This window comes from Nesoenas mayeri (assembly GCF_963082525.1).
Source record: "Nesoenas mayeri genome assembly, chromosome: 2".
Lineage (NCBI taxonomy): Eukaryota > Metazoa > Chordata > Aves > Columbiformes > Columbidae > Nesoenas > Nesoenas mayeri.
In genome coordinates, this window is record NC_137543.1 from 130,731,289 (window position 1) to 130,757,580 (window position 26,292).

General features: G+C 41.7%; 2 protein-coding genes across 2 annotated transcripts in view; one reads left to right on the forward strand and one right to left on the reverse strand.

The window, feature by feature from the left end:
• Nucleotides 1-2,091: 2,091 nt before the first annotated feature.
• On the forward strand, nucleotides 2,092-18,220 carry CDCA7L (cell division cycle associated 7 like; the record flags this gene model as incomplete). Its single annotated transcript, XM_080364202.1, has 11 exons — nucleotides 2,092-2,278; nucleotides 4,039-4,199; nucleotides 5,810-5,953; nucleotides 9,692-9,823; nucleotides 10,283-10,639; nucleotides 12,331-12,405; nucleotides 13,806-13,991; nucleotides 15,466-15,600; nucleotides 16,452-16,601; nucleotides 17,705-17,841; nucleotides 18,190-18,220. 11 exons carry the CDS (start codon nucleotides 2,092-2,094, stop codon nucleotides 18,218-18,220), a joined length of 1,695 nt encoding a protein of 564 aa, XP_080220328.1.
• A 5,825-nt stretch (nucleotides 18,221-24,045) lies between these two features.
• The window catches only part of DNAH11 (dynein axonemal heavy chain 11), a gene marked incomplete at both ends in the record, with an annotated part of 131,608 nt that continues 129,361 nt past the window's right edge, over nucleotides 24,046-26,292 (reverse strand). The window contains 2 exon segments of the mRNA XM_080364203.1: nucleotides 24,046-24,136; nucleotides 25,477-25,736. Of these exon segments, the coding sequence (XP_080220329.1) occupies nucleotides 24,046-24,136; nucleotides 25,477-25,736 (351 nt within the window).

The window sequence follows — 26,292 nt, forward strand, 5'->3', positions numbered from 1 at the left end:
TCTCAGGGACTTCGTAAACCTTCCACCTCTGTCAGGCTCTCTGTTGGCAGAGTGGAGATAAGGGCACTGTGTAAAGCAGTTTGGGAGGAACCTTATTGACACAGTACAGTAAACGCGAATGGCACAAACTTCCCACCTCTGGTGCTGTAGCAAGAGGCTCTTACTGTCTGCAAGTCACCTGTCTGCTGCACAGCTAAAAGCGTATATGTACATCATGTTTCTTTTATGGTTCAACAATGGGGAGAAGGACACAATCTGTTCCCAATGCTTTCCTGTTTCTGGTGGGAGCTTGGTTTTGGCTGAGCAAGGCCTTCTGCTGGCTCTTGCTCGTCCTGGCGACCGTTGGTGAGCAGTGGGTTCAGTCTTGGCCGAACCAGAAGGACATACTGGTGGAGGTTTCCTTGTCTCTGAAGTCACGGGTCATCTGCTGACTGGTAAACTAGCTTGTTAGTGAGTACGTGTCCCCATTGGAAGCAATCACCAAGGAAGTCAACAGTACAAAATTGTTCTGGATCGCGAGACCTGCAGTTCCATTTGCCATCCCAGGGTCTAATTTAACAGGTCCTCACACAGCGACTTCAGTACACGAAGCTTGTTAAAGGGGTGCTGGCTGACAAAGCTTTCACACCCAAAAAGCCTGGATGCTGGCAGTTCAGGCATGAAGAGGGGATGTGTTACATGCCTATGACATGGTACAGAAGTGTTTGCCTTGGAATGCTGGGGCTTGGTAAACAATTGGACACCACCACAAATGAAAGAGATGCTCTTGAATTGCACAGAATTAATTCAGAAATAGCTGTTCCTACTGTTTTGATCAGCGAGAGATTATAGCAAAAGAAGAGAGAGCAGCAGTTGACACAGGGCTTGGACTGAGTTCCTAAGCTGGCATGCTGGTATTCACGTTATTATCAGTGTTTTTGAAAAATGGGATAGTTTCCAGGTAAATGTTGCCTGCAGAAGGTAACATTTTAAATGACTCGCCATCTGATTATGATAGTCGAGCATTCTTTATTTTAGGGTAACATAGCTTGATGGGTTTTAGCCTAGTTAATTATTAGTTTAAATAAAGCAATGTAGCAGTCATACACTACTGTTCTGAAAATAGCTGAATTTACTAAAATTTAATGGTGTACTTCACCCTGAAAGTCCCAGGAGCTGTTGTTGTGATGGATTTACAGGCTCAGGCATAACCCATCTTCACCTTGGTTGGAATCAAAGTATCCCTGTGAAGACAGTAAAACTGTGTGATGACTGCTGATTTTAACACTTTTTCCTTCTTTTCTCTGAACACTTATTTCCCTTTCACCCTGGTGCCACTTGTGCCAGGAATATACCTCACGTTCCAGGTTTTGAGTTTTTGCGCTCTGGTGCTGTTGAGAAATTGTGGAGATCATCTGGGATCTTCCTTGCCTTCCTAGATGTCATTGTTGTCCTTGAGTCTCAGGCTGTTTGGATGCTGTTGACCGTGCATCTGGTTGTGTGATTCTTCTGCACCGTCATACGTGACTTTGCCTCTCTTTGCCTTCTACATCTTTCACATGTTTGTGTGATGTTTAAAATTAAGCTTTCACACAACACTGTTCGCCTTTATGATTCCAGTGGAAAGACCAGGATCTTGACTTCTAAATAGTTTTGGGTTTTTGGTTTGGCACCTATCGCCATTCTGGCTTGGTGCCCTCTATTCTTGTAGTGCTGCCCATAATTGTCAGCCTTGGAGTGCTTCCCTGTTTGGTGGTTATTTCAGGGCTATGAGCCAAATCCAGTGCCTTTAACCCTGTGTGGGGCTTGGACTTGCCTCTGTACTGAGCCCAGGACAAGTCAAGAGGTTTTCCAGTGTGTGTTGAAGGTGAAACTTCACGCGAGTTGGGTTTGTGAGAGTAGGTGTTTGAGATTAAACTGGGATTATTTCACTTTGTCTGAGTTTTAGTGTTACCAAAATTATCTGTCCTCTGCTTCAAATAGGAGTGCCCATACATTGTGCAAACTTGAACGAGGGGAACACAGCCCAACTGTTTTTTTTTCATGGTAGGAGCAAAAATAGACAATTACATCTAGCTGCCTTTCTCACATGGTGTGGTCTCCTGATACATCATGGTCAAAGAAGAATGTGCTAGTGTGACAACTGGCAATGAAAGCGATATGTTCAAACACCGCTTAAAAGAATTAAATATGGTTGACAGTGGCATGGAAATAGCTCTTCTTCCCAGCGGAGCTGCAGCTGTGCATACATACAAGCCTTCTCTCCTCGCAGCCTGCCACAGCGCTGTCTTGCAGAACGGCAAGTTGCATTGCTTTTGGCTTTGCTGTCAGGAAAGTTGCTTTTTCGCTCGAGACACGAGAATTCTTCCTGTTGATGTGGAAAGTAAAGCATCTCACCTCAGGCTTTTCTTTTTCTCCTTGCCTACATGGCAGATGGAGTTCATGAGGATGGCACTTGGAAAAATGTTTTGACTGGTGGGGGCCTCAGGTGCCTTACTTTTCCTATCACTCGCATGGTGAGTACAGGAGCATCACCAAAACAGGTCTGTCACCCTTGGCGACAAGTCTGTCAGCCCCCAGGAACACATATAGGCTGCTGCTCCTGGTTCTGTGGGAACCGTAGCTCTCCTCCCTGCAACCCAACAGACCTGAGTGTGCTCATGGGGGTACTGGTGGTATGTTGTGGAAGTCAGAAAAGGGAAAACTGAGAGATGGGGGTGTCTTGAACTTTGATATTTTGTTGGAAAAACATGGTGAGGGTTGGTTATTCTGGCAGTTGTGGGATTGTGTGCTGTTTGTATCAGGGAATGTTTTTGGCTGATTTTGAAAAGTACTTTGTGGGTGTTTTAAACAAGTAAGTGTATTTTATGTGCAAAAATAACTGAGCTCAATAGCTATAAAATTTCCTACTAGAAATAAGACTTGTTTTTTTTTCAGCAGCTGTGAATTATTTCTGGCTTTTACTAGATTTTCAGTACTACGCTTGTTGTAGAAAGTATCTTTAAGAGACAGTATTTCTCATGTCTCTGCAGCACTTCAGCAGACCATTGTGTCTGAACCTGTGATCTGTTCATGTTGAAACATTTTCCCTGAGCAGGCTTGAAATGTTCATCACCTCTTTGCCTTCCTGCCTTTTTTAGGGGTCTAGCGGGAAAAAGATCCTCTCTTGAAGTAAAATGTTTAGAATAGAGTAATATTTTGACATTTGTATTTAGGCAGATGTATATTTTCGTTCTTTGTATATGCTACTTTGTTGACAGAGATAAAATGCTAGGCTCTGATCACAGTATAACAGTATGTTTGGGATTGGAAGGGACCTCAAAAGATCATCTAGTCTAATCCCCCTGCTGGAGCAGGAACGCCTAGGTGAGGTCGCACAGGAACATGTCCAGGATGATGCTGATTATAAATCAGTTTCCAAATGTATTTTAATTGAAAGTTAGAAATGGAAATGTCGGTGACTTCCAGGACTGCACAAGAAATAACAGTGAACTGAGCCATCACAGCAGAGGCGTTTGGTGCAGGATCGTCTTCGGTGTCTGTCTGCTGTGATTTCAGGTGTAGAAATACTGGCAATCAGCAGGCTTGGCCATGGGGGTGCTCATTTTAAACTCCTGGAGGATGCGCACCTTGTATGTGTCAGGTCTCGTCTGTTATTAACCTAAGCCCCTTCAGTGAAATGGGGACTCATTGATGACTGAATGGGATTCTTCGCAGTCAGGCTATGGCGAGCAAGTCACAAATTAAACATCTTTGAAATTCTGCAGTAAGTTACTTAAATCAGTACCTTCGAAAAAGGTCTTCTACTGGGAAAGAATTTTTTTTTGTTCCGAATCAGTAATTACAGCCCCGTAACGGCTCCTCTGGTGCAGATGCAGAAGTAATAGACGAAGAAGAAGAAATTAGTTAGGCATACGGTAATCACAGCAGTGGCTAACTCAGCTGTACAATAGCACACAAACTAATGCAGTGGCTCCTGGGAGCAATTTATTCATAGCAACGAAGCTTACAGCTCCTTGTATGTTTTTCTTCTAAAATGCACAATGCTTCATTTTTAAGGCTGTTCTGTACTGAGTGAATTCTGTCACAGCAACGGAGGTGGATTCTGGCTGTTTGTTGTAAGAGGTCATGGGGAGGGAATATCTGAAGGGGTTCAAATGTGGACAGCAGGACTCCTGCAGCAGCAGGGCACTGGGCTGGGCCGTTATATGCCCCCAAGGGTCAGTTGTTCACATGTCATCTCTGCTTTTGCTTGAGCAACAGTAAATCAGTTTTCCATCAGTTTGCATCAGCTTTATAAAAGTGGAGCAAGAGCAAAAGTAAGCCCATGCATGCCTATTACTGTAGGTTATTTCAGAGAGTGAAGCTTTGGTCAAGGTGCTGCTTGCTCTTTTAATGAAAGTGGAATTTTGTCAGCAACATTATTTTTGGAGAAAGAGTCTCCTTTGGGCCATTTGCTTTGGTACAAAACCAAACAACAACAACAACAACAAAAGACAAAATAATAATAAAAAATAATGATATGGGGCCCTGTATGAGTAATCTTGGTTGTCTATGACAGTGGACAAGGCAAGCTGCTCTCTGTTCTGGAGTTCATCTTGGGGATGTTCTCTTGAATGTTCAAGAGACCTCCTTTGGATGGGGAGCTGGTCCCTCACCAGGCAGCTGTTGATCCTGTATTTTTGAGAGCTAGTGAGAGAAGTGAGAAATCCACTTGTGGCTTCAGCACACAGCAAACAGCAGAGAGGTTTACTTCAAGTAAGAGTAATGAGCATGATGTGTGCATGTGGTCCTGGGGATGTAGAAGATAAATATCTGAGTACTAGTGAGTGATACGGACACTTGTCTCCCCAAGCATTTCTGTGAATGTCAGAATGGTTTTGCAGATGATATTGAGATGTGTAAAATTGTGTTCTGAAACTTGGCAAAATGCCTTCTGCCTCAGTTTTTAAAGCTGGATCTCTTCATCCCATCATTCCACACACCACACCCTAAAGCGGCCTCGGTGGGAGCTGTCTGAAGTCTTCCTTGCTGGCCTGTTACGTGGGCAAGCATAGCCAAAGTGCTTGGTGAAGTACGTGGCCAGGGGAATGGCTGGATGTTGTGGTACGAATCTCCTTCTGTGCTGGGACTGGACTTGTAGAACTCGAAAGTTGTGACCTTGGTCACCTCAGAAGGTATGGCTACCTATCCTTGGCAGTGCTTCCTTCTGCAGGCTTCTAGCAAATGAGAAATGTTCTTGGTTAAAATGAGTTTTCAACTGTCTTACCAAGTATAGAGGAAAAAGCCCTGTGGCAGTACTGACCAAGGAGAATGAGTTGTTTTGGGTTTATTTTTGAAGTTAGCCAGGTGTCTGCTAAAATATGTAATGGTACCGTTATCAGATCTAATGGTAAGGTTTCTTTGTACTTGATTAACATTGCATTATATCCGATGGTGTGTTCCTCACCCCTGAGCCATTGTTGCTCTGTAAGAGGAGGAGCTGTGGTGGGTTTCACTGCAGATAAAGGGTGCCCTTAGCACGTGCTTGCAAAGATGAGGCACGCACACATATTTTTATGTCTGAGAAATACTGCTCTGTGGAGTTAAACCCTGCATGTTGCATCCCTTCCCTAGCCACAAGTCTGGAGTCTGTATTTAGGGATTCAAACAGTCTGTACAATATTTTCCTGGAGTTTAGCTAAATGAGGTACAGTTTACACATAGCATATTTTGTAATACAGATTTGTACTTGCATAGGAGTATAAAAATAAGTTGTACTGTTGCCATGTTGAATTTTCATATTAAGTTGGCATGTCTGACTTGTATCTTCTGTCTCCCTTTGAATCAGAAACAGATACCCCAGGATGTGTCTCACATTTTTAAAGCTCCCAGTGACAAAGATTTTATTGGGTTCCAAGATGATGCTTCCAAACAGAGGTTGTTGTCAGAAGACAGCTACGCTTGTTTTGATCACCTGGAGTCAGAACAAAAGGTAGGAATGTATTGCTGTGGCCCAGTTACACTCTAGGTGCAGTATTACTCTGAGCCTGTGCCAAGGCTTCATGAGCCGTATCTCACAGCAAACCCCATAATATGCAGTCCCCATATTAAAAAGAAATGTAAACAAACTTGCTATCCTTCTTAGGATTTAATGATTGCTTTTAAAACTCTTTTATAATATAAAAAGGGAAATGTGTTTCATTAGAAGGTGAGCTTAAGTGAAGTAGGTAAGTGTAGCAAACAGAAAAGAGAGAATTACCATCCTGGGCTGGTGTGCTCTGGATACATAAGACAGTGGAAATACATGATAATAGATGGGCATTTGTGAGTATGCAGACTTCAATGTATTTCTTCCAGAAATGCCTTTCAGTGTTGTTTCTGTATTAATTTCTGTCAGTGCCGTATCTGCACTAAAATTGTGGTTTCGTGGTGGTGACCCACAGAAACCATCAGCTCCTGCTGCAATTGTGCAACTTGCTGGTTCTCTGCTCTCTTGACAGTGAAGCAGCTTGGATCAGCATAGCAATTTGACCTTTTTCAATCTGATTTGGTAGCTGGCAGTACCAGCTGAATTCACAAGAAAGGAAGAGAACTGGTGTGCCATCTTGGCTGCCAGAAATTTTAGTTTTTAGTCTTTTAGAAGCTTATAATTATATAATTGGCAGATATGGGCTAATGTGCTAAAAGATACCTTTGTCAGATATTCTGTTAAAAAGCTTCCTCTGTCCCATTAATAACAAAATTGAAAATGCCTTTTCCTAGTTTGTCAGGTCAGTACCCGGTTAAGAGGTGCTGAGGAAAAAGAAAATGACTAGAGTTAGCAAAGGAAACAGACAGGATGAGTCTTGTATGAGTATGTGCTATTTCTGAGCCTTTGTAGGCAAATGGCCTCAGGAGAGTTCAGAAGCCATTTGGGGGTAGAGCCATGATCTGTCCTATGGAGAAAGATGATGGCTAAAACATAGTGAAATATTCTGGTCTCTGAATTGCTTCATAATCTTATTGCTAGAACAGTGGTCCTGATAACTTCAGAAAACGAGGAGGTAGCTTGCTCTTGTATTTGTGACTTTGTGTGGAGCATGAAGAATGATTGACAAGGAGAGTGGTGGTGATGGTGGTGGTGGAGGGGGACCCTTGTGCGGGATGGAGCCTGAGCTTCTGCTGCCTGCTTGGGGACTGCAAGCACCTTGCTTTGCTTCTCTCTGCTTTGGTTTTCCAACCCGTGAGATGGAGGTGATGATAATGATCTTTGCTGCCAAACATTTTTAAATCCCCTGATGAAAAATACTGTGGCTGAGCTTGGTACTGTTAGTTGAACATGCATTACTGGGAATCCCAGTGAGACTAGTTCCAAATTTACAGCTGGCACTGCAGTCTTCCTCACCATTTCTGTGTTTCTCTTGGGCTGAGAATTATTCTAAATCTCCATCAGTATTGAGATTAACTCCTTTACGACTAAATGGCACAATAAAAACTTTATTTTTTTTTATCCTGAGTTCCATCCATTTATGGTGCCAAACACCACTATCACTGAGAAAGACCATAGGTCCTCGTTGTGCAGGAAACTAAAAAGTTTTGGTGGGAAGAGCAAAATGATGTGAAGTTCAGAACAAACTGTAGCTGCTGGGAAAGGAGGCAAGTCAGCTGCCCTGCCGGGGTGGTGAATGGGATGTCAGTGCATCAGGTGTTCCCTTGGATGTTGATGCGCAAATACATTAACAAGTAGCGATCTCTGCATGTCTGCTTTTCCTCATGGCTTTCTGCAATCCTATTCTCCAAATCTCTGCCCTTCTGCTGACTTTCAGCCGCTTCTCCTGTAGGTATCCCTCATGCGTCTTTTACCTTGTGTAGACCTTTCTTCATAGGTGTAACAGCATAGCTCTAGGTGTGCTATTTTTAGTCAATTCAGCTAACAGCTTATTCGCCCTCACCCCAGCCTTCATTGTGGAATTTCATGAAAACACAGAATGCATAAAAACTTCAGTTTCCCTCCAAGACATGCAATTTAACTTCAAAGTAACTTCCCTATTGTGTTTGTTCCTTTCTCAAGCAGCTGCACCACAGCTATCAACAAAAGAATAATGTAATTTTGCTCAGAGAAAACTCATTCCAATTACCCGTAATAATTTGTAGGAGATGTTTAAGTGTAAAGAAACAGCATATGCAGTAGCTCCCCGCTCCCTTTCCCCTGTAAGTTTTTCCACTCATCTATTGTATCTGTTTTTCACCAGATATTATCTTAACATAAAGAAGTGTGTAATTAAAGTCAGGGAAAGGAGGGAATTGAAAGGAAGAATAAAGATATTTAGCGAGTGCATCGTATGAAAGGTCATTTTTTTATCTTGCGTGGGAGGAAGAAATAGCAGAGGAAAACTGGGGAAACAAACTTAAGTGAATGTTGCTGACTTTCAAGAGACAGGTGCAATGTGGACATGGGTTATATTCTTACCATGAACAAGCCTTTCAGGAGACTAACAAGGACAAGTTCACAGATGGTCTTCTACTAAGTCTGACAGGAAGTAAGGAAATATATTTCTGATTTAGTAAATGCATTGTGTTTAATTGGTATGTAATGTGCATATCATGAAGAGAGTTTTAATGAGATCTTAGTGTGTTTTTCATGGCCTGACTTTTTTACTTAGAATCATTTAGGCTGGAAAAAACTTCTAAGGGCATCAGATCCAACTGTTAACCTAACACTGCCACGTCTACCACTAAGCCATGTCTCTAATTGCCACATCTGCCTGTCTTTAGAACACCTCCAGGGATGGTGACTCCCCCACTTCCTGCCTGTTCCAATGCCTGACAACCCTTTCGGTGAAGAAATTTTTCCTAATATCCAATCTAAACCTCCCCTGGTGCAACTTGAGATGGTTTCATCCTATCACTTGTTACTCAGGAAAAGAGACCAACACCCTCCATGCTACAACCTCCTTTCAGGTAGTTGTAGACAGCGATAAAGCCTCCCCTCAGCCTCCTTTTCTCCAGGATAAACAGCCCCAGTTCCCCTAACCTCTCCTTGTAGGACTTGTTCTCTAGATCCTTCACCAGCTTTGTTGCTCGTCTTTGGACTTCCAAATCTGCAGACAGAAATTTGGGATCTGTGTATTCTAGAACACATTTGAATGATAAACTGCACCCCTAAAACAGAGGGAGTTAAGCATTTGGAAGGTGAGAGGGATGTTAATCAGGCTGTTCAAAGCTCTGTGGTTTTGTGTTGGTATCTGTCACTTCAGTGATGCTGTAACAGTATGAGGAGGAGCAGACTCCATCTCCAGGAGCATTGAGTGCTGCTGCAGGAAGCCCAGAGGAGAGTGTTGTTTCTTACTGTGGCTGTAGTTTGTATTTTCTTCAATACAAAGCCATTCAAGGCCTGCTTTTTTACATCCAGAAAAAACCACACACAACAGCATGGTAATTTACACATAAGAAAACTGATAGTTTATTTTTATTGAGTAGTAGTGAAGAAGAGGAGGAAGAAGTGAAGAAGAAAGTTTCCTCCACAAGCAGCTCAGTTAAAGCCTTGTGCTCAAAATGAGGAAAAAAAAATCCTGCTAAGTTAAGTAACTTAATACTGAAACTCTTCTGCTTGTTTTTTTTCTTCCTGCAAAGTGTGTTAACAGTACCTGCCACCTAGTTGGTACCTGCTTGAACCTCAGAACCTCTTTATTGTGAGTGTGTGACTCGGTATCTGACTCTTTCTCACAGCTATTGGCTGATATTTTTACAGGGCGTTCGATTTCAGTCCAGATACCTCACTGAAGAACTGCGGAGGATTTTCACTGAAGACACTGATTCTGAAACGGAAGCATTTGAAGGCTTCACTTCAAGCGAGGTGGATGTGAACAAGAAAGGAGTTCTGGTAAAGGCAGTCACCCACGCATGAATGTATAGGTTGACTTTATTTTTCTCTGTCTTTTCTGTGCAAACCTCATGTTCTAGTAGGTTTCTGATACACTGTGATGTTCATTCTTCATGCTGAAGAAAAATATGTATTGTATTGAAAGAGGAAAAAAAGCTTTATTTAATGTAATATCCCATGTTAGAAATGAGAACTTGTAGACTGACTGTGCTGGGCAAGATTGTTCCTCTGAAGACAGCCTTGTCTGTATCTCAGACAATATTAATATATGTAGATTTTGTGTTGGTCTCTGCACAGGGAGAAGTTATGTACTGTGAACTTTTAAAAATGTGTTGATTTAGGTGAATTTATGACAGTGCATTCAAGTGGTGAGACTGCTGCCTAAAATTAGTGGTTTAAAAATTACCTTTCGTGAATCACAGCTGATGATGTAACATGGGATTTTTTTCCTGCCTGTAGGCAACAGAGTCAGACTTGAGTGATGAAGAACACGATAATTTATTGGGTAGTGAGGAAGAAGAGGAGGAAGAGGTGAAGAAGAAAGTTTCTCCCAAGAGAAGGTTTGGCCTTCGTGTTTCCTTTCAGTTTCCTACCAGAAAGTCATCTGAGAAAAAAGTGCCTGAACAGGCTTTTTCTAACTTACCTCTAAAGAACAATGAATCCCTCACACCTCTTTCAAAAGAAATAAGTGGCAGGCGATGGGACAAACTAGAGGGCTCTGCTTCAGAATCTGAAGAAGACATTAAGGAAACACAGGAGGAAACTTCCAGTGCTCTGCTTAAGAGAGCCATGAATATTAAAGAAAATAAAGCCATGGTAAGAATTAAGAGCAGTGCTTTGTTCTCCGACCTTTACATCTGAGTACTTACCTTCATCACACTTGAATTTTAGATTCCTGGCTGGTGCTGTGCTGGGACTTTGGGAGGATCTCGTGGTTTGTGTTTGACGTTTTCAACCTGGGAAAACCCTAGAGGATCATTAGCACTCAGGCAGTTACCCCTAAAATAGCCTCATGTAGGACTAGCCTGCACGAGTTTAAAAGCGAAGTTGTATGTGGATGTGAACAAAGTTACAGATGCCCCAGTTTCAGTCTTATATTCAGAACATGTCAGAAAACCAGCTTGACCCGTCAGGTGGTTCGTGGTGTCATTTGCACAACAGAGTTTCTGGGTTTTTGTTTGTGTCTGAGAGATCTGCTGCAGTTACTGATTGGAAAGACAGCTAAAAACTGTGGAGGATGATAAATGTAATCTTTCAGTTGTGTGGCATATGATGTTTAGTTGTGCTTTGCTGTGTATCTGCTGAAAGTGTGTGTGTGTGTGTACGCACATGTAGGTGAGGGAAAAGAGACTCTGATTGTTCCCTAATGCTTTTTCCTCTGTTGTCCAAAATGCCACCAGCTCTCTGTAATTGTCACACTGCTGTGCAAACCTGAGTTGATGCTGGGTCCTCAGTGGCTTCTTTGGTTTTACTATATTGCAGGAAAAGTTGTGGCCTCCAAGCAGCCTTGGGGCTCAAGCATACTTCTTGGATGTGTGGGCCTACGGCTCCCAAGTGACAACTTGCTTTAGTTTTGTACCTGTTTTTTTAATAATTTTTCCTCACTGCTGTTATGTTGGTCTTGCTGCTCTTCCTTCTGACCTCCCACCCTTCCTTCTAGTTCAACCAGTGTGAAATTCTTTAGCATCCTAGTTGCACTACTGTAATGACATTGAATAGCTCTTAATAAATGTCACTCTGAAGTCCTACCTGAGAAATGCTGTTATCCAGCTTTAGGTCTCGTGATTGGTGTGGCTGTCCCAGGGACAGCTAGCAGCCTGACTCACCCTTGCTCCTGCTGGCATTTCAGAAGATAGCCTCATCCGGGCCTTACAGAACAGATCCATATTTTTTTGGACCTGTTAGTCACTGCTTCTGCTCAAAGGCACCTCCAGGACATCTCCTACATGGTGCTTCTGATACTGCATATGCCATGGTGTAGGGAACTGCCAGCGGGGCTTAATTGTTTTATGACTTTGCAAATGAGCGTGTACCCATGTCGCTTTGTATATCTGCATGAAGCAGTGGGTATTTAGCGTTGCTGGCTGTGGTTTCAGTGTGAGCTTCAAGGGCTCTTGCTGCCAAGGGCACCCCTGTCTTACCTCTCTCCCTCCTGTCATAGGAACTGTGAATTTCTCATTGTTGGTCATAGATATCATAACCATGTCGTAATAGGCTTCCTCGTGCTGCTTTGACAAAACTGGATGTAATTCCAGCTAACTCTAATTGCCAGTAAGAAATAATGGGACCTGTGAAGTTAGTATTGCCTACAAAAGTTTTGTGCATTCAGGGGTGAATGAGCCCCTTTTATGAGCCTCACTTAAATAAAGTGCCTCCAGAAAGGTTTCATGCACTTAAACTTCATATCTTTAGATATAATTCAGAGTGCCTATAGAGAGTGGATGATATGTGTTGCTTATTTGCAAGTTTGCAGTGAGTTTTCAATGTGGCATCACTGTTGATTTCAGCTTGCCCAGTTGCTGGCAGAACTAAATTCCATACCTGACCTGTTCCCAGTGAAAACGCCCGCGTCGACTCCTTCGGTAAGTCTCCATTACCAGCTAGAGCTGACAGGTGTTTTTTGCTAGATTTAGGATTAATATGTTTCCCAATGAAACACTTTCACCAATTTTGTTCTGGTTTTCTTTGATTTTGGTCACTTTATTTGTATGGATTTGCTATTGGTCAGTATTTATAAACCAAGGGTTATGTGAGGGCATGGAATTTTGTAAGATAATTCATGAAGAAATACGGAGACCAAAGTGAGATGCTACTTTATCGTTTTTGCTCCAAAAATGCTTTTGAGATGCTAGACAAATGTCTGTGTATATGGGAATACAGAAGAGTAGTTGCTTTGTGTTTAGATCCTGCTAATTTTCCAATTAATTCCCTCTTGGGAGGCTTTTCTTTTAAAATTCACCCTTCCCAGTAGAGCTATGTTGATGAAATTCAACCAGTTCAACATGTAGTTAGTGTAGTTATTTCAACTGGCTTTTCTTGGCTAGATGCAGAAAACTGTCAATCCCTCTGGGTTCTCTGTTTTTCCACATGTATTACAAGATGAAGAAATTTGAGGAGAAATTCCAGGGCCATGTCTTTGGGAAACGCATATAGAAATGCTGGTGTGCTGCTTGTAAGGTGTAAAGGTGAACCCAAATTCTAGAGTCTTTGAAAGCCTGTAACCTTGCTAGCTCTAGTTAAATGCTATAGAAACTTAAACATCCTTTGAATACATATGTAAGCCTGCTACAGGGCATCAGGAGTATTCTAGTTATCTCTTCTGCTTGGTGTTTGACTTCCAGCCTGTCCAGCCTTTCACTTCTTTTGAAGGAATTAACTAAAGAATACGGCAGCAAGCAGACTTGCTTCCTACACCTTGTTTATCCTGTCAGATTCAGTAGATGCCTTTATGGTGGGTGTCCATGCAGCACTTCTGTTGCATTACGTCTGCATTATTTCATGCAGAAATTGGTGGGTGTGACAATATGAAAAGCAAATCTTGTGCCTTCTAGTATTTTCCACATCTGGGAATCTGGAAGTAGGAGAAGAAACTTATTAATGCCCTTTCAATTTAAAAAATACAACAGAAATTAAACTTCAATTCAGATTATTCCTTGAAGATGTATTAAATATGTGGGGAAAATATGAACCTTCTGCTACTGAAGAACAGTGGGAACTAGCCTTAATATGCCATACAAAAAAAGTTGGTCTATTTCTGTGACATTAATTTGAATAGAATTTGACACTGAAAGTGTGGTGTTTTAAAAAGAGCAAAAAGGTATGGCATGTAGGGAGAACACTTAAGAATGCTAGAAATTGGTGATGTTTGGCTTAAAAATAAGGAGTGGGAGAGGAACAGATTAGTTCATGATAGGACAGATATTTTGAGATAATTTCTGGTGTTTAACACTACAAACATAACTGGATCACTTTATCTTTCCAGAAACAGAAGAAAACCCCAAGGAGGACATTTTCTGAAGGCCAGATAACACGTCGCATGAACCCGACCAGAAACGCTCGTCCACCAGAGAAATTTGCCTTGGAAAAATTTACTGTTTCGGCTGTCAAATTTGCAGAACACTTCCGTAGCTATAGACAACAAAACCTCTTGAAGAAGAGACTCACTCTGGTATTTGCCAGACTTTGATATCTCTGGTAGTCAGGGATTAGGAAACACTTATTTAAATTGCTGGTCAACACTAAGAGCAGAAATCACATCCTACAGAAACTTAATGAGAACCTTTTTCTGGGATTAGCTACAGAAGAAGTTGTCTTCAGGCCTTCGTGACTCATCTTTTCCCTGCTAACTGGGCTCTATCTGTGACCTGTGTTGTTAAACATATAACAAATCAGTTTACTTATGGTCTATTATTTATTTATTATCCGGAAATTATTAGAGTCCACAATGTAGAAGGCCCGCAAATGGCAAAGCAGTGAGGCTGGAGGAGGTGACCAAGCAGATCTTCTCTATCTTCTGGCTCAGGAAAAATCAGTAAAAACCCTTCTCTGGAAATAGCAGAGGGAAGATAGGAGTTAGGTAGCTGAATTGAGAATGAATGAAGTGAATCTGCACCAACAAACTGCTGATGTACTGGCTAGCCATTCAAAAGTTGCAGGTTTTATTCTTCCCCATTTTTTTAAATCTGTTTTTTTCCCTCTTTTAGCTTATGGTGGTCATTTCCTTTGGTTATATTTACTGTATAGCCTTTTATGAGGAAGACTCTTTTAGTTTGCATTTGCTTGTGCTGGATCCCAGTTCTGCTTGTAGGAGTGAATGCTGGGCATAGTTGAAGCATTATATAGGGAACTTGGCTATTGAAAAAGGAGTAGCACTGAATGAGAATCTGGGCTGGTAAATGGATATTTTGAAGACAATAGAGCTCATCTGGGGTGAAGGACAAATTAAATGTTAAGAGTGGTGTAGGGCAAAGGCTAAGGATAAGATAAGACATGTACATGAAGTTTGAAATCTCATGAGGGGCAGAGTGATGATCCATGATTTCAGGTCAAAGAGAAAGATATTTGGAAGGAAAAAAAAAAAAGAGCACTTAATAGTGAGTGGAAGACTGTCTTCAAAATAACAAACAGCATAATAAGAAAGAGCTGTGTGTAGCAGTACTCACCTAAAACTTCAGTAAAGGGTTTTTTTTGCAGGACATTAGAGGTTGTAATTGAGGAGAGCAATTAGAGCATGCTAAGAGATTGGACAAGCAAAGAATGGGAAGACAGATGGTTATGGTTCCTGATTTTGAGGGGGAAGAAATGGAGTATGAAGAGTTACAATGGAGGTGTGCAGGGAACACAAAGAAAAGGAGGGAGCAGAAAACCAAGTTAGGAATTTGTGGAAACAGAAATAACAATGATGGGAAGGAAGAACATAGAAACAATAAATAATAAAGGAAGTAGAGAAAAGATTAGGGAGGAGAGGGAGAGAAAGAGGCAGCGATCATTTGGAAACTCTTCTTGTTCTTCCAATGGTCTGTAAGCCTGTAGTTTGTCCCCTCTAGACCGCGTATGCATTATAAATGAAAGAATTTGTCACCAAGTGTGGTGGCAGAGTCTGTGGGAAAACAGACAAAAGGTGTTGAGATGAGTTTGTTTAGCAGGGGGATTGTGGAGTGCGCAAGAGAAGGAGATCATCAAAATATTCATCTCACCGTCCAGTAGAGGATATTACTGAAGAGGACTTGGACAACATTGCAATCACTGTTAAAGACAAAATCTATGACAAAGTTCTAGTAAGTGGCTGTGTTTTTTCCATCTATTAATTTGAAATTGAAAGTCTCTTAACAGTTCATGTGGTGTTTGCTGAAAGGTGTGTTTTCCTGAGGTTCTGGAGAGTGCAGCACTGCATTATTATATTACACAAGCACAACTTTGAAAGCTTTGCCAGGCTTCCCTGGGCTTGCCCATGCTGGTTGATACGCCCCACCAACTTTTTGCCTCTACAAAGAAGTGCTTTCTTGCCATAGAGTTGTTAAGTAGAATTTGTTGTAGCTATGACTCACTACTGATAAGACTTGGCATCCCTTTTATCTCTCATTCTCACTTAATATAAATGTTGTAGTGGTGCTGGGTGTACCATTAAACAATTGTGCTCCTTGTACCCTGTGGAAGCAACATTTTTGTACAGGTTGGGTAGTTTCGAAAGCTCTTGGTGGAACTCTTCCTCCTTTCCTTCACCAGGTTTGGCTATTATTAATTGTCATAAAGATCTAGATGATCAACTTACTATGATGTGTTACACGCTTCATTGTGTTTGCAGAGATGAGTCACAAGGACATTTTCTGAAAAGTTTTAGCTTTTTCCTAGATAGAGGGGAGGATCAGAACTGCAGCATGAGGTTCATGTAGTTTGAGACAGTGCAACTTAGACTGGGTACTATCTCTGTGAAATCCCTAGCATCTCTCCAGATAACTATATGATTTATCATAATAACAGAACTTATGATTACTAGGATTTTCATTGCTGATTTTGACTTTGGTTTGAAGTTTGCCCTTTGCTATCAGCAGATACATTAGGAAAGTCCAGCAACAAGCATTTAAGGTGTCTTTCATACATACATATTTCTCCTCCTTTCCAATTTCAGGGTAGTACTTGCCACCAGTGTCGACAAAAGACAATGGATACGAAGACAATCTGTCGCAACGAGGGCTGTGGAGGAGTAAGGGGGCAGTTTTGTGGACCGTGTCTTCGAAATCGATATGGGGAAGATGTTAAATCAGCCCTGCTTGATCCGGTAAGTATCTGTTCTTGGTCTTGGAAAGAACATGTAATGGATATGGTTTTGTTAGTAAGCTGTGATGAATATATGCTCATGATAATGTGGTGTTCAAAGCTTTTTGCCATGGGAAGTTCTGTAGTACTGTTATGATTGACACTTGACTGTGGTGGAATTCAAGTGGAAGGTGCTGGACCTGAGTTACAATCCATCCAGCTTCATGCTTTGAAGCTCCACTTGCTTGCCAGATAGTGAAGGGAAAGCAGGAGAGCTTTTAAGAAAAGGAATCTGTCCGCTTTCAGAAAAATGCCAAAATGTACCCTCTTTTTAATGCTCTCAGTAAGGTGGCATACAAAGCAGGCTCCTTTTTTTAGATTCTAATTTTTAAATATCAGAAAAAAGAAGAAGAATACCTAAAAGTCTTAGAGTTGTGTCCCTTTTCTCTGTTGTCCCCCGAGGCACTGAGCCAGGAGAGTGCACAGGCTGCTGCCAATTCTCTCTGTCCTCAGCTTGTCCTGGGACCTCGTCTTCCCCACCTCTGCTTTAGAGATGGGCTTCTGGGCTCTTCGGAAGGACCATGAAGAACTAATGGCCCAGTGTGGCAATGGCTGCTATACTGTAATGCAGGCTGTTTGCACTTGCACCTCCATGTCCAGTTGCTGAGCAGCTGGGAGATGCCTGGTTTCATGTACACACTGAGTAATTCCATCTCAGGAGTAGGGCTATGCCAGCAGGCAGAACCAGTGAAACTTGTCACGGTGGGTACCCCTTATTTTCAAGGGAGTTTGTTACAGTCAGCTTCACATAGGATGAGTTATCATTAGGCATTACGCATGGCTTTAGTCTTTTTTAAATTCATATTGAACAGATCAGAGCGCCTCAGTCTTCAGAATCAGAAGTATTCAAGCAAAAGTGCAACGCTTAATAATTTCTTTAATCCTGCAAAATTTGGAAAGTGTTAACAAGGTTGGTTGGCTGGCTGATTCAGGCTTTCAAAACCTTGCCCTGAGCAATCACACAGTAAGGAAGCCATACTCTTGTCTGTCTAAGCAGCAGGAAGGTGAACATAACCTTACTCATGGCTTGGCTTTACCTCTCTTCCCATGTTCTCCCCCTTGCAGGCCTGGATCTGTCCTCCTTGCCGGGGGGTGTGCAACTGCAGCCATTGCCGCCGGCAGGACGGGCGCTGTGCCACAGGCATGCTCATCCACTTGGCCAAGTTCTACGGCTACAACAACGTCAAGGAGTACCTGGAGAGGTGAGGGATGTGCCCTGTGGTTGTTGCTTTGTAAACTGTTGTAGCCCCTTAAATAATTGTTGATTTCTGTGGCCTGGGGCAGATCCTGGATCTATGTGAAAGAAGTCTCTTGTATTTGAGATTTCTCCTAGGCTGAAATCAGTTTCATTGAAGTGAGTCATGTCTGTGTAAGCAACTCATTTGCTTAAGAAATTGAGGTGCTTTTCCCCATCTGAAATACGTATTGATTGTATCAAGGTATAGAAGTGCTGGTTTAGAAGTTGTCATCTTCAGTAATGGAAACGGTCTGTTTATGGGGAACCTGAGTTTTCTAAAAAAGCACTAACACTGTTTTCTCACGTCTTCAAGTTTACAAAAACAACTGGCGGATGACAATTGAGAACACTGAACTCAAGCTGGACCTGCAGCAGCAGCCTGTTATGTTGACAAGTTTTGACTTCAAAAGGTTATTACTATATTTTATATAAGATAGAATTGTAGAGCATAGTATATGCTTTTATGTGTTGAGAACTTTTTGATTGATGTGGTCTTATGCAAAAGATCTCTCAGGAAAATGTTTTGGTAGAGAAGTCTACAGGCACAGACCTATATGTGAAATGGCACTCTTGAACCTTGAGTGGTTAATTTTTAATAGAGCTACATGACCACATGATGGAGAACTTGGTCAGTTTGAGCAATATTTTTATTTATATAATTGTGCAACTTTGCAGAAAGGGTTTTAACAACTACCTGTAAAGCACACCCCATCCTTAAAGAAACAAAAAACCTCTTGTGTTCCAACTTGGCCATAAAGATTCTGTTTTCCAACCCTTGTTTTCTGAACCTGTTCCTTCTCCTGTAGTTTATGGAACTTGTCCCTGCAGAGAAGGGAAGGGTTCTTTCATCTCAGTGCCCTTATATTCCAGCCAAAGCTGATGCAACCTAACAGTGGGAAGATGATTTTTTTTTTTATTCCAAAGTGCAATTAGTCACTGAAACATGAAAGTGGAAGAATGTTTTGTAAAAAAAAAAAAAAAATTAATAACAAAAAATTTAAACATCATCCCAATAAAGAAAAAGAATTGCTCATCAGCAGTTTTTGTGATGCACCTGGTTACTGAACCAACTACCTTACAGCAATCATAACTGATTAACTAGTTTAAATCACTAAGTTCAGAATTATTTTTTTAAATACAGTTCATACTTAGATATTGTTTCATATGTACAATCAAGCTTTCAAACAACTTTGTTTAAATGCAACATTTGTATTGCAGTATGATTATGTTAAAATTACTGTAAGATACATGTTTCATTTTATGGAGAGAATAAAGAATAATGAAGAGGAGCATTTTGTGAGTCAAACTACACCCAGATGCTGATGTTTCCCATTTACTTTCCTGTAGCTGCTGTAATGAAGGAGTGCTTGCAGATCAATAATCATTATGTAGCGAAACACATGAAGACAACACTGACGGATGAGGAAATAACAACATAGAGCATGAGTGTTACACTAAGGAATGTGTTTTTGTGAGACTAATCTGCTGCTCCAGCTGACTGTGAAAAATATTTATCTTCTTTTGCTTTAAGTACGAGGCAGATTGAGAAAGCAGCACGTATTAATTAAAGCTTAGTACTAAACTGCCAAGAGTAAGGCTACTCCTGCCAGAACACAGTTAGGTGGCTTGTCTGAGCTTTTCAGATTGAAAGTCCAAACGTAAGTTGGCCCTCTGCATTTGGTTTTATGAACTGAACGTTTGTAAACATTCTTAGTTTCACTACCATCCACTGGAATAGCCCTTACAAAAATGACTGGCATTGCTGCGGTCAATTTCTTGAGCTGGGGCTTCAATTATGGTCCCCAGCTGGATGTCCCACCTGGCACCTGTAATAAACGCAGGTACATGGTCTTCCATAATGCAAGAGCAGAATAATTTGGGCTTAAACGGGGACTGGAAACTACTTACAGTTGGGACTTTGAGTATGCCTGTCAAAGTCAAGTGCTCAGATTTTTCTCCTAATTCTCTGCTAGTTTATGGTGGAGTATTCCAAAAGGTGGAGAACTATGCTGGAGTATGTTTGTACAGTGAAATGTCAAACAGGTACTTCAGTGTAGTTAAGACAGATGAGTTCTGTGATGCTGAAGGGCCATGCACTTTCTGAAAGCTGCCGGATTTGTTAAGTTTGTTTTGTGTTCTTCTAACATAAACAGCATATAAAATGTTGCAGATGCTTGTGGATTTTAGGAGTGTTTATATATAAACAGAAAAGTTTGCTTTTGCAAATACCAGCACAAACACAGGAACACAGCAACTCCAGCTTACAAGGCTCCTTGATGTCTTCCTCATATCCAGAGCAAGAGTAAACAGTGTTGCCCTTTGAGTGACAGATATTTTTAAGAAATCGTCTGAAGAATTGAGGATACCTTTTCAAAAAGCAACAGTCAGGTGACATGCTCATCATTGCTCTGGTCCCTCACCCCAACTTTCCCCTTGGAGCTTATCTGCTGTAGTAACAACTCCCTTCCAAAAAAGTTGTTTTCCTTCTATTATATTTGGGTCTGGTGAAGAGTACAAGTAATGATGATGTTTCTCTAATTGCCTGTTGAAGTCATTCACCTTTCCTCTAATTAGATGCAACTTAGAAAGACTGTCAACTAAGTTAAAACTGAAATCGCATTTTGACTGCGGGCCTTAATTGTCATTCCTAAACTAGATGTTTCAGTCTCAGGAAAATAGAATTCCAAATGAGCAAGGTACAATATCTAGCCTCTGAAAGTTGTTAAAAGAGCGGTTGTGTATCAAGAACAGATAAACATGACTTCCATTCAGGGACAGCCTACAACCGTAGTACAGCTACTGCAATAATTGACTGCATGGAAAGCCAGTTGAAAAACTTATTTCTGTTTTTTATTTGGTTGGGGTTTTTTTTGTGTGTGTGTTTTGGTTTGGTTGGGGTTTTTTTACCTGCAACTATGTAGAGGGCTTGATGCGGTTTAGCAATATCTGGTAACTACTAACCCTATTCTGCATCTCTTAAGAGCTGCAGAAAATTTCCAGGTGATCAGTATCAGGGTGAAATTTAAAAGTCTCTAGAATAGTCTTTAAGCCTCTGACCCTCAACTAGATTAGAGCTGCTTCTTTACTAAAATGCAGACCTTGTTCAGGCTTAGTTAACAGTTATTTAAATGCATGAAGCATTGTCAGTGATTAGGATACCAAACTGGTATTAAAGTTGAAGTCACAGTGGACCAACACCAACAGTCCACCACTATCCCTAAACTTCCTTGGTGCTGTTCATAACATCAAAACACTTGAGTCCAACTCCTGATGGAACTTCCCTGGCTCAGGAAGGAAACTAAAAAGTCCCTGAACTAGGTTACTGAAATAAAGCAATTTAAGTTTATTTCTTACGTTTCATGAAAAGCCCACAGATAAAAGCTCCTTCCTGTACTGAGTGGCCATAATCTTCTTTTTGGTAACGTCTATAGTCAAGCACACTTTATCCAAAGGGCAGTTCTTCTGGCATGCCATGCTCTGCATTACAGCTTTAAAAAAATAATACTTTCAAATAATTCAACATCCAGACAGCAATTTTACTGTCAGAACTGTTTATGTGCCCCTCTTGGGCATATTATGCACAAGCCTGAGACTGACTGGGGTTTTTGTTTTGATTTGGTTTGGTGGTTTGTTTTGTTTCTTTCTTTGGCCATTAGTAAGGTAAAAAAGCTGCACGAATGCAGCTGCTTGGAAACATTTTGCAGAGTACAGAACAAACCAACCCCTTCCCTAGCCAGGGAGCAAGACTGCGCTGCTGTCTGCACTCTCAGACAACGCTTCTCTCCAGCCTAGTGCCTGTTCAGAACAAGCCTGGGCTAACAACTACTCTAACCTGCATGGTCCTTACATCCCCCCAGCCCTTGATAGGAACAAGTCCCAGAAGGGAAAGTTTGAAGAGAAGAAGGAAAAGTACAGTTGAGTTTCTCTGTGCCTGTGGCATAAAATAAGCACCATTTGGGGACCTTGACACGAGCAGCAGAGAGAAGAGTTGCTGCCTGCCAGCCTGTGTGATGCCATCCCCTTCAGCTTCCACGTACAGGGAGGGGAGCTTCTGTCTGGGCTGCAAACACTCCCCAGGCCCCCACTGCCCATCTTCTCTAGGGAATGATGGCAGTCTGGCCAAAGTGTCCTATGAGGAGCTCCTGGCCACCTTTCTGCTAGGCTAACAAAGGATTTATCTGAGTTCCATTGGTGACTATGCAGAATTTTAGATGATACCCTGTTATCAGGCTCTCACGTGGCTTCAGTGTGGTCTTCAGAATAAATACATGCATGTGTGTTCTGATCATGGCAAGAAACAAGACATCAATACACTGCTGAAGATTTTTCATCCCATACTGTGGCAACAACTGCACAAAGAGGACTGGCAGACTCATTTATTTTTTGTACTTCACCTGGTAACTGTGTTAATACTAAAGAATAAACGAGAATGGTACCATGAAATATGCACTGAATTGGTTAAATAATAATGGCAGGAAAACTTGCACTCTTAACCATCACAAACATAGTGAACAGCAGTGGTAAAAAGGAAGTGTTTGGCATGAAACAATATATCTGGTTCCTTATAACCATTACTGCTTACCTGCTAGAAAGGAGTGAGGATTGAACAAGCCAGAAAGCCACACCACTTCAGCACAAGACCTTCTGTCCAGATCTCAAGGTCTCCGTATTGGATGAGAAGATCAGTAACCCTAAAAGACAAGCAGCAATAGCTTCTGCCTTAATCTTTTAGTACTACTTTTTTAGACAAAATATATTTTCAGACTTCATGTGTAAGAGTCCTTCTGTCGACAGACAAGGTAACTGGCTGAAATACCTAGAACGTATATGCTTCTCTAAGCATAAAGTCATGGTTTTAGTGCGATTTGTTCTTTCCCTGATGTAGGTATGTCCAAAATCAATTGTAGAAGGTCATCTGCAAGAGACAGGTTGCTGGCAACAGAATGTGAGTATGCTCAATCCTGTAAAACTTGTCTTGAGGAGAAACCTGAACATCACCATTACTCATGTTAACACACCTTAAGAAACTGCCAAAAATTGATAAGAACAGTTGATGGCTTCTTCAGTGGAAATTGCCTGATACCATCTTCAGTGGTGCATTTAAATGTCCAAAAGGCCAGAGCAAAGTACAAATCAGGAGCATAAGCATCTAACAGACTGAATAACAGCATACTGCAGCACACATTGCCATGAGATATTAGAGGAATTTCAAAAAACACTGCTTATTTTTTTCCGTATCTAATCATCTGCAAGTGGATATTGCCAGTGGCAGGGCAGGGGAGAAGGGAGTCCTGCAAGATGTCGAACACCCCTAGCACTTGTGACAAGGGAGGGGACAAAGCCTTGCTTTAGGATAGTATTAGCATTTCTGCAAAACTCCCTTCAAAGTAACACTGACTTGCACAAAAACAAATTTTGGACAGGAAAAAAAAAAAAGGCGGGGGGGAACACAGCTGCTGGTTTTATATCACTGGAATAGCTCTGTATGTCGTAGCTAAACCCTGTTACTGTAGCGTATTTACCAGTGGGCAAGGGTGTATGTGGATGGATGTGCCAGTTCAGTCCATGTGTCTGGCAAAGCATCCTAGAAGATTGCAGATTGCACTTCCATGTGAGGAGAAAACATCAAGTCCCCTTTTGTTTGGAGAACAATTAAAAGTATACTGGCATCATAAAGAATAGCTATTCATTTCCAAAAAAGGTCCTAGGGGCTCCAGGCAGTGATCTTCTGCATGATTTCTGCCATATTCAACTTGCGAAGCATCTACAGAATATCGTCCAGGTCATTCTTAACCTTTCTAGACCGAAATCATCGCAATCAGCTCTTTTTGACTCTTCTACTTTCAAGCCTGGATTTTTCTCCAGGAGGGCTCAAACGTCCCATTTTCTTAGGCAGATAAAATCCAGAGATGCTCCCCGACTTTTGCTGTCTCTGGCAACAGTATGAGAGAAATGAATGCAAACTAGTTAACAGCTTTCATTTAGCTTTACATTTTCATGTAACACTGACACCCAGACTCCACCAAGACATGGTCCATGGGCTTGGATGACTGCTTGTACAAGGATGTACCCTTAGATTGCCTTTGTTTTTCAGTCAAGTAGTAGTTTGCATTTCTATAGAACCTCATAGCTTCTACCTCCCCCTTCACTGCCCACAGTCCTTACTGACTCAGGCATTAGGCAAAATACAAGTGCAGGCACACGCGCACGACTCACGCCCCGAAAAAGTCTCTCTCCCTCCTCGCAGGCCTGCTCTGGAACTGAGACAGAACACAAATGAAAAACAATGCGTAACAGTACAAATGAACAGGAACTGAAATCAGAACATTAATGCAGCTCAGTCTTTGTTTCAGCCTTAGCTTTGGCAGAAGGAATTATGAATGGCATATATAATTGTCCACACTCACCAAAGTGCACAGGAACTAAACGTGAAAAGCACAAGCTCGCCCCGTGACATGAAGCATTGTTTGGCTACTTGTGTGCAGTGCTGTCATATTCCCTTCTGTAAAACCCCCATGATCTGATGGAGATAAGGGAAAAAAATAAAAACAAAAACAAGAGTGCCCAGAGGAAAAGGAGTAAAGAAAGGCATGGAGAGTTGCAGAGCAAGAGTGGCAATTGCAAGGGAATTTAATTAACTCTGGTAAGGATAAGGAGCTAAAGCCTCAGCCTCTTAATATGGCAGTTTTGGGGGGATCTGGACATAGTTACTCAGGCCTACATTCAGAAGGCAGCAAGCAGGGTCTGATAACAGAGCTAGCTAAGATTTCTGATTATATTTTCCTTTCCTGCTCATTCTTTATTCATTTTAGCTATTAAGCACAGCAGCAGTGTTGTTCCATGCTTAAAACTCAGCCTTTTACATATTTCTGGAATCAGTTTGTCTCTACTAAGAATCTGGCTGAGATATTTTGACTGTGAACAGAACGACAGTACCCCAGTTAATTCCATATGAAATGACAAGCTTATCTTTGTATTAGGGTTGGTCCCTTCCACTCAGCATTGGATATCTTATAGGTATTATTGTTCTGCTGAACTCCAGATTTGGGGCTAAGAGATGGTCAGAGAGCCTCCTTGCCCAGATTTCACCTTTTTGGACTACCAGAAAACTAAAACTCCCTGAAAGCCTCCTCTGCAGCTGCTGCTTGCATGGGAAGTCTGTTGGAGCAGCCACGTGGCTCCTGCTCAGATCCAGAGCCAAGGAAGGGGAGCAGTGGGAGAGCACTGTGCTTGGGCTGCTCTTCCTGGCGTGGAGACTCAACATATCACTGCTGGGCTGTGCTCCAAATGTGGCAGAAAGAAGACAGGACTGTGGGCTGGAACTTGCTTATAAACAAAACAGCAAGATAAAGTCATCTCTTGTTTCCCACCCCATATTAAGTTCAAACTGAAAAAGAAACAGTCTGCGTAACAGGTTAAGTGTTCCTCTGGTCCAGATTCCTCCCTAGTGCAGTACATTGCACAGGCTGGTGCATTATCACTACTATTAACACTCAGCTGATCTTTGCTAATTGGAGGCACTTCTTTTTTTCCCCAGAAATGCTTAAATAACACAGTAAAATGTGTGCTACACGTGTCATTAACAGCACCAACAACGTACCAGATGAAGAACTTCACCTTTTCTTCTGCAGACTGGCCTGGTCCCTCTCCTACAGATGAATTCATGGGCAGCATTTCCAAAAGAGTTTTGAAGAGATTATCTGACGCTGCTGTCAAGTATCCCACCTCAGCATTGTGATGCAGTCCATATAGTACTGGGCTTTCAGATGGAAGCATTTCATCTGTGTATTTATGGTATCCAGCATAATCCAGATTTGGTGGTGCCAAGTAATCTGGTGCCAGAGCCAGTTTCCCTTCAAACTTCAGAAAAAGAATCAATAATATTATTGATGATACTGTCCTCAGTTCTTGAAACAATATTCTGCATCTAGAAAACTTCAGAAATTTGTCTTGAATCTACAAAAATGACACCTATATGTTCTGATACAGTGGAACAGGGTTACCAAACTCTTTTTAACACAGTTACTATTTGCACACTTTCCACTTTTCTTCAATACTGCAGTACTGAAGTACTGTTGCTGCTTTCTTTTCCTTCATAAGGATGCTCTGAGTTTGTTTTAGGGCCTGCCACTACCAAGGCAAGTGTATTTTAAGTACTAAATTTCTGCATCCCCTCAGAAAACAAGCAAGGATTATTGTGCCTATTTGTAGATGAGAAACACCAATACAGTCACACAGGACACCCGTGGGAGAGACAGGACTGGAGCCTCAACTCACCTGAGCCCCTATCCCAATACACGAGCCACAACATCAATTCTGTTTGGCGTGTCATTAATTAGGGGCTTTGCACAGAAACAGTGGGCTCATAATAACTTCAAAGACGTCACAGGGAGCGACAGGTGGATGAGACAGGTTA